Source organism: Echiichthys vipera (assembly GCF_963691815.1).
Source record: "Echiichthys vipera genome assembly, chromosome: 18".
NCBI lineage: Eukaryota > Metazoa > Chordata > Actinopteri > Perciformes > Trachinidae > Echiichthys > Echiichthys vipera.
In genome coordinates, this window is record NC_139843.1 from 8,760,276 (window position 1) to 8,775,152 (window position 14,877).

The 14,877-nt window shown below is 40.4% G+C and overlaps 1 protein-coding gene across 1 annotated transcript; it reads left to right on the top strand.

Moving 5' to 3' along the window:
- Positions 1 to 5,011: 5,011 nt before the first annotated feature.
- Positions 5,012 to 13,902, top strand: cUnh10orf90 (chromosome Un C10orf90 homolog; the record flags this gene model as incomplete). Its single annotated transcript, XM_083932201.1, has 7 exons — positions 5,012 to 5,879; positions 8,170 to 8,322; positions 8,632 to 8,756; positions 9,209 to 9,380; positions 10,725 to 10,788; positions 11,278 to 11,368; positions 13,547 to 13,902. 7 exons carry the CDS (start codon positions 5,012 to 5,014, stop codon positions 13,583 to 13,585), a joined length of 1,512 nt encoding a protein of 503 aa, XP_083788327.1. The 3' UTR covers positions 13,586 to 13,902.
- Between the last annotated feature and the right edge of the window lie 975 nt (positions 13,903 to 14,877).

The window sequence follows — 14,877 nt, forward strand, 5'->3', positions numbered from 1 at the left end:
TAAATGCTCTACACCGACTGACTGCACCGACATTTTAAACAAGCCACCTCCCTAAGACAAAGTCAATTTCAAGTACAACTGGTACTGACTGTTGTGCCACAGTATTCTGGTAAAGGAAAAAGGCCCTATTAGGCTTGAAAAGGTGATGAAAAGAGAAGGAGAGAGTGAGGTGGCAGAAAGATAAGGGGAGATGCAGACTGATTGGAGAAGGAGCCCTGTTAATCTTTGAACATGGCAGCCCCACACTTGCTGGGTTTGATCTGAGGTTTGATCTTTCAGCCCTGTTCTTGTTTATACATAGATTATCCTGACAAGGCTCAGACTGCTTGCAGAAATCAAAGCAAAGCAATCCATGGCGGCAAGGAACTTTGATAGAAATTACAAGTGTTCTGAGTACTATAGACCTTATTGAGATCATACGCTAAAGCTACATGCTCAGGCTGTGTCGACATAATGACAAATATAATCATGTCATGTTAGACCATGTAAATCTCATATGGTCTATAGCATGAGTTAGATTGGGTTTTCACCAAGCCTTATGAGCCATATACTGTATAGCATAATGACTTCCGTTCAACCTTCCCATATCAAAGAATAATTAAAGAAAAAAATACTTGTGGCCTTGCATTATTTTTGCATTACAATTACTCCAGTGATGCTCTTAGATTTATTAGAAATCTCAATAGTCAATCAAATGGGCCATAAATATTCAGATTTTCAGTTACTTCTCAGTGAATACTCCTGTGCAGGTGCACAAAACAAACACAGCAATGAGTTGAAGGAAGATGATCAACAAGAAACAAGAATCTTTATGCAGGACTGCACTCAAGTATATGTCTTATTCCGACACTGGTTGCTTTTTTCCTCAGCTGTCAGTATATTTAAATCCACATCCAAAACCAAATGAAGAAATCAGAAATTCCAGTCACAATTATTCCAACAAGAACTGACTCGGTTACACTCAAGCTAGCAAATTACCCCATCTCTTTCTCATTCCTTTTGTCTCTTTCCTGTTGTTGCTGACAACCCATGCAGATATAGTCTTAATCAGACCCGAGGTATTATTGGAGACACGTGACCTCTCGCGGTCACATTTAACAAGCTTAAACTAGCCTGATGTTAATGACCAAATGATAATAAAATTGGATCTTGTGCTCCAAGGGCCTTCGTGTTTACACAGGCTGGCCACTTTTCCGCCCTGCACGTATACTGAGATAAAACTGGGAATGAGAAATAAATTGGGAGGGTGGGGACTCAGAGACTATTTGCCATATGGCCTTGCTTCTTTATTTTCCTCTGGGATATTAAGCTGCTGTTGATTCAGAAAGAAATGGTTATTTGAGCTCAGCTAGTGGTGGTAATGAGAGAAGCTCTTTCGGGGGGCACAAGTTGGTGTGGGGCCCTATATAAAGAACAAAATGAGACATATAGTGAAGGCAGCAGTTGGAATAACGTGTCAGAAACATCGCACCTCTAAAGACACAATTCTTTGTGGTGTAATCACATTTGCAAAGTGGTGCAATTTTCACCTTGTTTCTTGTTTTCACCCTTAAAAGGAAAAACACCACAGATTATCCACATATTCTAGTATTCAAGGGTTATCCCAAAATGAGAGCCAGTCGCCATGGTAACAGCAGCAGGTGGAATGCAGCCAGACAGGCAGTCAGGGTGGCAATAGAGTATCAGTCAGGGCTGAGAGGCAGACCAGTCAAGTATACGCCTCCTGAGGAAGCAGAGAAGTGGCTCTTGGGTGATGCTAGATTCACTTTACTGAGCCAACGTCCATTATTGACAGTGTCAACATTGGCACACAGTGGCCTGAGTTGTGTGTGTGTGTGTATGCATGTGTGTGTGTGTGCATGCGTGCGAGCGTGTGTGTGTGTGTGTATGTGTGTGTATGTGTGTGTGTGTGTGTGTGTATGTGTGTGTGTGTGTGTGTGTGTGTGTGTGTGTGTGTGTGTATGTTTGTGTGTGTGAGGGGGGGAGCATGTCTTGTGAGGAATGTGACAGCGGCTCATTTGTTTTGCCTTTATACATAGCTGAAGAGTTGGGGAGAAGTAACACCAGTCTGAATGCTTTGGGTGTGAAGACATGGCAGCTATCCGATCAAGGCTCTCCTGATATTAAACAGGTAAATAATTGGTATCATTGTTTTTCCCTCTGTGTGTGCTGGGGAATGCATAGTATGCCTGTCATATTAAGTCTCCTATAGTGTTGTGCTTTTTTTCTGGCCAGTGTCTTTAATTTCTAATGATAAATGTTTCAGTATTGCTTGGGAGGATACTCATAATATTGGACTACCAAGGGCCTCATTTAGCAACACTGTATTGAAAAAGGCCGACATCCATTGCTACTATAAGACAACATTTAAATACACTATTATTTTTAACTTGTATTTTATTTATTTTATAATTCAGCTTGCGTCCTGGACACCTAGGCTCCTACACAAGAGTTTCCTTTACATGAAGAAATGGCAGAAAATAATCCCTTTTTTGACAAGCTACCTCTTTAGAAATTGAGGGAAATTACATTAATTTATGTTAGAGCAGTCCATGGGATTAAAGATTTTAAAAATACTTTTCAGACTGTGCAACTTAAAGGTCCTGTATTGTTTAAAGTAAAATTTTCATGTCTTTTTATTATAAAGCCAGTCCAGGTACGATATAAATACTGAGAACACAGATGGAGAAGACCCAGAAATGCTGACCAATCAGATCAGACTGTTGGAAGAATCTGCAGAAAAAAGCTTTATAAAGAAAATGTCTTTCTTCCTGTTGAGTTGGATCAGTTCAACATGGAGCATGATGTCCATGTCCTGTTGTCCCAGGTCGTCTAGAGGTCAGGACCCCTGAGGTGTTCTGGGTTGAGTTCCCACTGTAGAAATGTTTTTACATAGCTCCAACAATAATTAATGCATTAATTAAAACAAATGTGCATCTAAATTGAAAGCTTCAGGTCCTTTAAGATACGGTGAAATCGCAATGCATGGCATTTGTGAATGCAGGGTTTGAGCATCTTCGATAAAGAGGCGTAGAGAAAAAGGAGCTAAAACAGATCGTTAAGGTATATTCAGACAAAGTGTATATATATAATAATATAAATATATTTTTTATATTAAAGCATGTTAACATGTTTTAGTAGAAAACCAAAATACAAGCATGACCCTGAAATTTAGCATAATATGTCCCCTTGAGAAATGAAAGATTCCCTAATGTGTTCACACTGACTGCTCGAATTCTCTTTGCACCATTTCTTTCATGTACATGCACAAGTTGAAACTTTCAACTTGACCTGTGCGAATGATGCGAATTTTACATGTTTGGTCTTGCATCACTGGCGCCGTTCATGCCGCCCACTGTAGGTTCGCATCTATTCGTGTCTTTGCATTGACTATGTGTGTAAAAGCGCCTCCAACATAACATAAGGAATTTAAAAGAGGGGTTTAACAAATCAGAGAGAGAAATATAGCAGTTTAAAGCGTCAGTGCCTCATCAGAATGCGGAACAGACACTGAAAGAAAATGACTTATGATCAACACAAAGGCAACCAGCTGATGGCAGACTTCTTTGCTTTATGGACCATTATCAGCACAGATGTCAGTGTCTGTGTGCTGTCTGACAGCTGCAGCACTTATCCAAGGCAATGTCAAATTAGACATTTTGTACAGATGACAAACAATGTCTAATTGTTGGCTCTTGCAAGATTTAACAGGTCTAAGTGGACTAAATTGTCTGGAACCTTAATTACCAATGTCTAACTGCCATAATTCCAACATGTTTCAAAGTGTACATATGAGATTGATCATAATAAGAGGAGTATATCAGTTGACTTAAGTTTGTACTGCTTTTTCTTGACAGTTTACTCTCTTTGGGGAATAGGGTTTTGTCGACAGGTTGAAATTTCTCAAACAGAAGTACAAATGGATTATTCAAACCATTTGTTTAGTACTTTGGTTTATGCAGCATTAATAAATGAGGGATCAGTGCCATATGTCACATCATAAACCTGCTGGCGATTACAACAGGGACATATCAGCATTACTCTGTGCTCCATAAAACTCCATCAGAATCCTCTCTCCCAGAATCTGTGCTTCTTTTTTTTTTTGCCTCTCAGTTTCTATTGAGGATAGAGTCTCATTGTGATTCTGTGAGGGATAAGTCACGCTGTGTGCTGACTTTGCCTGCTGCTGCTTCCTGCTACTGGGGCATTCACTGTGTCAAGCATGGGGAGAGTCATCTGACTAAAGAAAAAACAGCAAAGCCCTGAAGAAAGACAAGACAGCTGACCCGTTGTTAAAATATAATATTAGAAAGATGTCATATTGTCAATATCCGTACTAAAGGAGTTAATGCTCCATTTTTTCTATTTGCCACTTGATCACAGGAGCTCAGAGTAGGAAGATGAGCATACAGCATATGTTTTGTTGTGTGTTAATGATTAATGGCAAAACATTTAGCAGGAGACGTTTGCAAAAACAGAAGGGTGGGATGGGGTTTCCATGCATAATTAAGGATCGTTATCACATAGAATCTCTTTTATCCAAATGCTACAGGTGCCTGAAAAACTATGTTTTCCTGCTAATGAAGGGGACAGACCTGTAGGCTGGCAAGCTCTGAGGAGAGGCTGGAATACCAACAGGGTGTCAGCTTTCCCTGGAGGCAGTCATTCCAATGAGCTCCCCACAGGGACCAGCTCCGAACCCAACAGGAAGTCCACTCTGATGAAAACAACCAGCACAGACCCCCTCAAGCCTTTGTATCGAACAACTTCTGCTGATCCATGCAAACCACACACTATGCTCCCAGGGACATACAGCACAGATATGGACAAGTCACATACGCCTTTGCATAGGACAAGCAGTGTTCAGCCTATGAGGGCAACAGCCCCGCTGTGTTCAACAAACTCACAGCACATACAGACAAACTCCTCTGTGACTACGCTCATCCCTCAGAACAAAGCCGGCTTCTCCTCCATCACTATCTCCTCTAGGAAAGTTAACAGATCAGACAGCATGCCTGGCTCCTACACTTTCAACCACTGTACCAACTCCAGTGAATCCCCTTCTCAGACACTTGCCCACCAGTCCACGATGGACCCAAACTCCAGGCAGGTCACAGTGCAGAGGAAGGCCACTATAGTCAAAGTGACGGAGCAAAGGGTGATGTCCAGCCCTGCCCCAAGCACAAAACGGGCAGGGACCCCACCAACTAGCCATGCTTTGGATACAGTGGTCCACAGAAGAAAGGCAACCATCATCAAAGTGACAGAGCAAAGGGAGAGCTACAGTCCAACCAAGGCAGGTAACCCAGAGTACAGACACAGCTACACAGAGGGAGTGTACAAGGAAAACAGCATGTGGAGTCAGGGAAACCATTCACAACACAAGGGAGCACCTTCACTTCACCATGTGGATTCCACAGAAAGGGCAAACTCTGCTTTAGCACCAAATACATCCACTTCAGATCCAGATAAAAACAATGGAACACTACACAGGTCCACACTGAGTCTTGTTGTGAGCAACCCCCCTGCTATGGCAGCCCCCACTCTCTCAGGGGTTTCTCCAAAGGCTGTTGGACAGAGATCGGACCGGCCGCACAGACCACTGAGCTGCTATGGCAATATGTTTGGACACACGGAGCCAAGCAAGGAGAATGTGACACAACCTGCTGCCAGGAAATGGAGCTTCGGGCTTCCGCAAGAGACCAATATCAATCCTGTGAACTCCGACAGTAGTTTCATCGGCTGCCGAACAGCGGTGAAAGAAGCAGGTCAGCTCGTGGCAGACACACTTAAACCAAACAACGGGCAGAAAGAAAGATTGCCGCCAGAGAATGCAGTGAGGAGAGCGTCTCCCTGTGTAACTCTCATCAAGGCCCCGGGTAGGTTTCTCTGTCCCACTCTGTCAGTCCTCCTGTCAGCACACAGGCTCTTTTGTCTATGATCTCCATTTTCAAAGGATGGCAATCTCTAAATATACACCTCCTTTGTGTCATTTGTGTGTTCTAGCTACACACTGTAGCGTTCTGGGGCTGAACACATAGCCTTTATATTGTCTTTCCCTATTAATACTTGTCTTATTAATAGGTGTTATTAGATTCTAGTCAGATGATTCATTTATCTGCTGCCTGCGTGTAATTGACACTCATACCACATATCTCTGCCAATGTCAAATAGCATTTCCTAGTCGCAAAGGACCATTGGCACCTACAGACGCTTTCTCATTTTCACCTTCTTTCATTTTCCCACACATCTCTTTGCATGTTTAATCTACTCTAGTCCCCCTTTTCACTGACAGCACCGGGGAGGAAAAGACTTCACAAGCTGCTATACATGGTGAAAACCAATTGTTAGGATGTGTTAGAATCAATTTGTGCATCTAGATCCTGCAACAGCTATTACATTTGAGTCTGTTTCTTTGTAGTAATCATGTGGTGGGGACATCTGGAGGTCAAACTCCTGTCTCAAAATACAGTCTCATAAAGCTACCTATTTACTTTTAGATGGGTTTTTGGTGATGGTTTGAATTAGGGAAGTGAGGTGAAGGTAAATGAGTTGTGTTTAATACCTCTCAATGTCTGTCTGTTCAGTATAGGATGACAGCCAGTAGACAGTTAGCTTAGCTTAGCTTAGCATAAAGACCGGAAACTGGGAAACAGATAGCTACTCACTCACATTATATCTTGTCTATTTCACAAAAATCCAAAATGAAAACATGAGTATTTGCGGTTTTACACAGGGTAACGTACTTTTTTGGCCGGGTGCAGTAACTTCTTTGAGCTTCTGCAAGTTGCCTGGCAACCTCACGGTGACAGCTACACAATCAAACATGTTAATTGATGAGGCAGGATTTATACAGTTTCCCCCTTGCTTCAAGTCCGTACGCTAGGCGGAGCTAATCGCCTCCTTGCTGTAGCTTTGTATTTAAAGGGGGAACACCAACTAACTTAAGAATTCCAATATGTTATTTCCGTTGCCTAGAAAGATACAAACAATATTTGTGAACATGAGCTATTGTCTCTCAAGTAACTATCAGACTTTCCCAATTCTTTATATGGAGCAGTTCCAGACTTTATACTTGATGACAGTAAAAATTTCACTTTTAACCATAGACAAAGAATGAGAGTAAAATGGACATTGAACTGTTTGCCATGGGCGTTTGAGTAGTTCAAAAGAAAATGTCGCTCAGCACTGTGCACTAACCATTGAAATAGAATGATGTTAACCCACTGCAACGATCACAGTTCTTTGCAATGGCAACAGTACACATAAAAATGTTGATTTGAATGGTAATGTCTCTTCTGCTCTCATTTGTGTAGTTTAAGCACTTGCGCACTAGTTTTTGGATATGAGAGAGAGTTCTGAAAATGGGGGTAATTCCCCTTTAATGTACAACTATTAGAGTGGTATCAATCTTCTCATATAACTCCTATCAAGGAAGTAAATAAACATGCCTCCCAAAATGTCAAACCTTATTTTTTAGTTAAATTAAGAAAAGCCTCCATCAAATTAATGCAGCTCTGTTTTAAGTGTTTATTTTTAGACTTTATAAGTAAATTGCACATCAAGATGCAAGTTATTTCAATGTTGTAGCTAACTAATCAAATATGTAAGATGTGGGGCCATACAAAGCCTGGCTGATGCTACCTAATTTATCTTTTATTCCTTTTGCACTTGAGTGTTTTGCTGACATCAAGCCTCAAGCCCTCATTTCTATGATTTAACACTGACGCAAGTGAAAGGTTCAAGTTTGCAGTTCTGAATGGATGTATTTTTGTGCAACATCCTCACAAGTGACAAAGACGTCATCTGATTATGTAAAAATGGCTGAAACAGGCCGCTAAGCTATTGTTTGGGAATGCTGAATATTCAGATAAATTAAAAATACTGTATTTTGAGGGGGTTTTGTGCTGATCAGGTGTGTTGCTTCGTCGTTCATGATGTCTTTTCTCTGTGTGAAATTATTCTTATTCCTTAATCACATTCATTGAGAGTGTTATCAATAATTACAGAGGCCTGAGGTAACATCATTTAAATTCAACGTTTGATATAGTCAACCTCGGCGTGAGGCAGGACATTATGAAATAGTGTTCACATCTGCATGTGGTGCACGGCAGCCGGTGTCACTGTTTTAATGCTCTTCAGTTACATCAAAGTTCTCATGCCTTTCAGATCCCCACTCACATCAGTCTGAAGAGGAAGTGCTTGCCCTCAATGCAGCTGCCATCATAGCAAATATCAAACTCCAAAGACAACTTAGTAAGAAGAAAACACCGAATGGCAATTACGGGAAGGACTCCACTGCGTTACCTCAGGAAAATACTGGTATTATTACACATCTCTTCCCATATGTAATCATAATTTCTCACCTTATAAAACATTGATTTTTGTTGCAATTATCAATGTTGCAAGCTCAACATTTAGCTTTCAGAGCTACATCTTTGATTGGATCAATACAGATCCAGGGAAATTCCTCGGCTTTTAAGCAATGGGCCTATTTGATTGATACCAAGAAGTAATATGTCACGGCAGACCCAGAGGGCTATTGTGCGTTACGCCTAGGCATGTGAAGCCAAGGCAGGTGTAAATGAGACGCAAACAATTTGATTTTTTTCTCCGCCTTGGTTGTGACAGATGAGGGGAAATGTCTGAAACCACATCCAGATCAGAGTACAATCCAGCGCCACAGCCAGCCTCATGCTGCATTTGTTCCACTGAGCCCTGACCCTGAAAGGTTACCTCAAACTATTTCTCTACAGGTAAGTTCAGAGGTGTTTTAGCCATTACAACAGAGAAACAAAGGTTGGGGATTTGATTCTCCATATAAGGATGTCAAGCATGTTTAAAAATGTGTGTGACCCTTTAGAGCAATGAAATGTCTATTTATAGTATAAGTTACAACCAGTATAAGTAAAGAACGATATTCCTTTCTTGAATTGCGTTGGAAAAATGAAGCATATTTTTTGTTTTTAAATCCCTATGTTGTTAATTATCTGACACCTCAGGTTTATCTTAACCCCCTTTGGGCATTTTGACTTCAATCCACTCAAGTTCCTCACAATGTCAGCGAAAGGGAATGACACATTGTTACCAGCTTTAGAGTTTTTCGTTGGGTCCCCGAGAGCTATATTCTAGAGCAGGGAGAGTTAGAAATGGGAAGTCAGGCTTAAGTGTTTTGTCAAGAAGAGCAATATCTCTCTGTTTCTGGCAGGACGCACTGCAGAGGTCCAGACCAGACTTCATCACTCGTTCCCTGGGCAGACTGCAAGAGTTGGAGCGCAAGGCACAGGAGAGGAGGGATCTGGCGGATTCGGTAGACCCACGGTTGGCTGTTGCTGTCAGGCAGAGGAGAGCCCACAGTGCCCAATGTACCTCTCTGAATGGTACTGTGCCAACAGCCACCCTAACCTTTCTCATCCACTACACTGCCCATTGTCCTATTGCAGCTGCAGTGGCAGTATGCCACATCATAATCGTACACATACAGACACAGAACAAAGAGCAAGGGGGGGTAGTTTTCAGCCAGTATGGGTTGTTTTTCAAGACTCAGAGCAATATTTAGTATTTAATCTGCTGATGTGTAACATTTTGGTCAATTGTGCATAATATTCATATTTAATTTTTCCTTGAAGGGTTGCTAAATCCACTAAAATCCTCTATCGAAACTCAGAATACTGAATTAGCAGTTATTTTAGAAAGGGTGATCCACAACAGCTCCTCAATGACAGGCAAACCCCTCATTAAGATTCTGTGCTACTATTAAGTACAAGAATGAATGTACAGATACTGCAGAGAAAAGCTAAATTAATAAATAAAACATAAATAAAATATACAAAGAAAATGATCAAATAACAGGCCAGTATCTGAAATGTAATAAAAGAACATTTTCAGCCCGATATATCATCTAAAGTATTTTTAGGGCAACTGAAGGAGAGAAAGAGAGAGAGAACTGATGCACGGGGCCAAGCTGTGACTAAATGCAATAAAAGGCATTTGAAGAAGGATATGAAACAAATGGCTTTATTGCAGATATAGATTATGCAAGTGCTCCTCTATTGAATAAGAAGGTTTCAGAATGATTGCCAGCATTGGATTTCAGTAAAAATATTTCTGTGACCTTCAAATGTCATTAAGCTCTCGACACAGTGTTCTGTCGGATGAGATTTGTTTAGAGAGCGCCACGCTTCACAGTAAACAATAAAGAATTTAAAGATCTGGGACAGTGATTCTGTAGCTCTCTCTGCCATCTACTGGCAAAATAATACACCAGTGGGTCAATGACAGCTGTAAAATCTCGTTTTTCTCTAGTGTTCATGTATGAATGAGTGTGGGAACTCACAGTTCTTGCATGATGGTGACATTACACTTCATAAAATGTTTTGAGAAGCAAGAGGAGAAGGTCTTTTAAGAGGTCGCAATAAGACCCATTTTTTTCTGTAAGATGAGGCTTTGAGTCTCTTCAAACACATAGAAAAGCTAGAGTGATTTACTGTCATACTTTTGAGCCTTCAACTCAATCAGCATTGTGTGTGTGTGTGTGTGTGTGTGTGTGTGTGTGTGTGTGTGTGTGTGTGTGTGTGTGTGTGTGTGTGTGTGTGTGTGTGTGTGTGTGTGTGTGTGTGTGTGTGTGTGTGTGTGTGTGTGTGTGTGTGTGTGTGTGTGTGCGTGTGTGCGCGTGTGTGTGTGTGTGTGTGTGTGTGTGTGTACGTACATGCTTGTATTTCCAGATAACCTTTTGAAACTCAGAGATAGAGCCATTATCGGGAAAGAGATTCAGCTGAGATCTAAGCGGTGAGTTCCATCTCAATCTCTTCCGCGGCTCACTGTCAGATGCTTTTTTGTAGGCAAATGCATCCTTATCTCTGGTATTAGTTTCACGTGTGAAGGCAGAGTCTGAATCAGTGACATCTCCATACAAAATATGTTGCTTTTGTTCCCATGCCAAAACTCTTGCTCCAATTATGTTTTCCCCTTTTTCACTCACTTATTTATTTTGCTTCCTGGCAGATCCACCTATTGATTATGAAGACATTTTATACTGAGACACCTGTACTAGACAGTGATTTATTCAGTATCTAGTGTTGCAGACAATGAGTAGTGTTGCATGGAAAGTGAATGGCTGTATTTCACCATTAGAAAATACTTGCATTTAATAATAAAGGATTTTTTTTTGTGATTATACATAATCATTGCATTTTTTTAACGATAAACTCTTAACTGCCATTTATCAGCAACTCTACCAACAATCCTAAAAGACCCCAAATGTTAATTGTGTTACAGTACACATGCAGAGGTGAAGAAGAAAAAAGAGGAAGAAAAGAAGAGGGAGGTGTGTTTGAGCAACAGACAGCGAGTGGAACTTTTCAAAAAGGTAATCTCTATATCTTTGTCAAAGCACAGATAAATTAAAACCCATTAAACCGCACTAACCTGCAGTTAAATATGAATCAGTGTTATTTTAATTCTTGTGTAGATAAGACAAAACTTTATTCATCCTGAGGGAAATTGCTGTGCAGCAGTCGCAAAACAAAGTTGCGAGAAAAGACTAAGATAACACAGCAGGTACAAATTATAAAAAACTACATAACAATTGCGTGCAAATAAGGTGCCGTATATATGCAATATGTACAATGCCAAACTATGTTCCTAGTATGAAGATCAGTGTCAGATCTGAGATAGCGTAGTTCATGAGTGGTCAGTGAAGAGGCCAAATCTGTATGATTTTGGGGGGTTGGATTTGTGTATAGAACAATAAAAAATGCTGCAGCCATAGAAAGCAAGAGAAGAGCTGGAAAAACCTAACATAATATACAGTGTATGATTCTGACAGAGTGTGAATTAAGAGAATTTTCATACCTTCATACATAAGGGAGAAACACTGCATATCAAGAGGTTGAATAAACACAAGATGAACTTACATTAGTGCAAACAATCAAAAGTATTCTTATGTTCTCCAGGTCATATCTTAACGTTTAAGCACCGGGACCGCTTATTTTTTGATCTGCCTGAAGTTGTTATATATTTGCATATGTATGTAAAAATGGCCGCGACCCGACCCCGGATACGCTGTCGAAGATGAGAGAGAGATGAGGGATGTAAAAATGTTGTACTGAATCACCACATCCCTAAAAAAAAGGGAATAAAGTAAATAACATTAAAAACAGCTCACACGCGGTTTCATCAACTTGCCTGAACAGAACATTAATTGTGTATATGACCCACGGACAATTAAGCAGGTACAATAACACACCTCTCCCCTACAAGCTCAGTTAAACCTGGCAAAAGGTGAAACCTCTGTCAGTAACAATGGCTATTTCTCTCTTCACAGCAGTGCAGCTGTTGAAAAGAGAATGGCTTTAAATGGCTTACAAAGTCCACGGCTGACTGAAAAGACTTTGGGTGGAACACTTGAGGTTGAAGAAAAAATATTTTACAAAAAACAGAGCCTGATGTTTATTCTCAGACATACAGTGATTTATAAGGGTAGTTATCCCCTTCATTTAGTGCTCTGATGACGCCACTGAAGAAGGGAATTGTCATTTTTATAGTATAGTATATAGTATATACTAAGTATTTAGTTACTGTTACTCCTTTGTAATTAAATCTCCCAAGATCTGAGAAATTATTGTAGACTTGCATTTATATTTTATTGTATGAATTATTGGCAATTTGTCTTAGACGTGATCTAATTGTTTGATGTACTGATTGTATGTAGTTCTTTAAAAAAACACACATCAAAGAGCTGGAACAACAATATGTAAATGTCAGGTGTGCTCATTTGTTAAACAAGTCCCTTGATAATTGAATATTTAAGCCTTTGAAAGATTTCTTGAGCTCATCGTTGCTTTCAGCACAATGAGCTTATTATTCCACTAGAGGCCACTGCTGCCAAACTTTTGCTATTTCCCTGCTTCTCCTAGGAGTTTGATTAGAAAAGCTAATCAAACTAGCTTCAGATGCATTATCTGCATGTGCCATGGATATAATTACTTCTTTTTTGTTTATTGGATGGTTAATAATGATCCCCCAGGACATAGTTTTATTTGCAGAAGGAATTGTAGTTGCTCTATTTCACACTGCACTCCACACCCTTTCTCTCATTATGGAGAGAAAGTGTGAACAGTCTCATTGTGCTGAGTGTATGAAGCCTGTGTTCCTCATGAAACAAAAGGCCCTTCACTGGCAGAGAGAGCTACAGTGCAGTGCCACCATTCAGCCGAGCTGCAGACAGTGTGGGTGCCCACACACAGCTGCTCCACCCACACTGCTGCTGTGGCAGAGATAACACAGGGAAGAGGGGTGATGCCAGAGATCAAGCAGGATCCTAAAAGAGGAGCTGGAAACCTGAATGTGTGGGTGAGAGGACGCCATTAAGGAGGCTTCACTCCTGTTTCTGTGCAGGACTGTTTGATTCCCATCTGACGCTGGAAGAGAATGCTTGTGTTTGACTGCCTGAATCACAAAAAAAGGGCCACATGGTTTTTGTGAGGACTAGACTTTTGATCAACCACTGTTTAAGTAATCTGAGTATTTTGTTTTCTTATTGCAGAAACTGTTGGATCAGCTTCTTCAAAGGAGTAACAGCTGAGTGACAGATGAAGATGACCATGACATGAGCACTGTGGCATTGTATAACAGTCTGATGAAGTGAGCTTTGCCCTTTGAACAGTGCTGAATATGAGTTCCTCTATCAGTGTAGGTCACGAAATACCTCTAGCTGTCCTTTAGTTTCCTTTTTTCCCCTCTTTCATGTATTACCATTACTTGTTTTTCAAGTCACAGAATGTAACATCTGTTTTTCTGAAAGATAAATCCATGGCAATTTTTCAAAAGCCCAGAAGGTCATTTAACATCGCTTACAGTACCGCTGTTTTGAAGGTTTTTCCAGAACCTTTAAAGACTCCTCTGCCCATCTGGATAAATATATACAGTATATGTATGTATTATATATTTTTTGATACACAATAAAAAATACTTTCAACCTGTTTTCCTCATTACGGCTCTATTGTTTTTCCTTATCCAACAAAATACTGAAAACCTTTTAAAGGTCTCATATTGTTAAAAGTGAGATTTCCATGTCTTTCTTGATAATAAAGCTGGTCCAAGTGCTATATAAAACTGTGAGAGTATAACTAAAACACTAAATCCACGGAGAACAGCTCGTATTCAGAAACTACCTTTAAACAAGCTGTCAGGACTTCTGGGTGGTTGTGATGTCACAACTATACGATATATAGATAGAAAGTGTTGTAGAGCTGGGAGGGCATTTGGAGTATGACGTATATCACTCTTTTTTTGGATAAATAAACAGGTTGTCAGTATACAGACAGGAACAGACTGAACAGACAGGTTAAATTGGTTAACAATAGTGTATCTATGTAGAGGACAGAATATATTTGATGCACTTGGGCAAAGAGCCCTTACGAATTTTGGAAATTCCTTTAAAACAGCACTCAGTGTTGATATATGACCTTCTGGGTGTTTGAATGATTGCCATAAATTTGTCTTTTGAGAAAAACAGATGATTTTCTCTGCGCATCAGCTGTCCTAGTTGCCCTTGTGGTACGTGATTACGAATGAATGTCTGAAGTCGTGTCTCAACACAAATGCACTGACTGATACCCTTCTGATGTAAGACATAAACCAGTAATGTATTCTCTTTATCGGCGTGTCTTGTTTTCACTTGATTGCAAATTGCCTTTTTTTCCTCCAGAATACTTCATGTAATGGGATGCAGAGTAAGCTCTCACGGCACGATAAAGCACTGATGTCCCACGCAGCCACTTCACATGATCTCATGTGATGTGAAGTAGCGATAGGAGACAGAATCAGTCATTGTGCTTCACAGTCCCTTCCAGGACAGTCTTCAACCGGCATCCT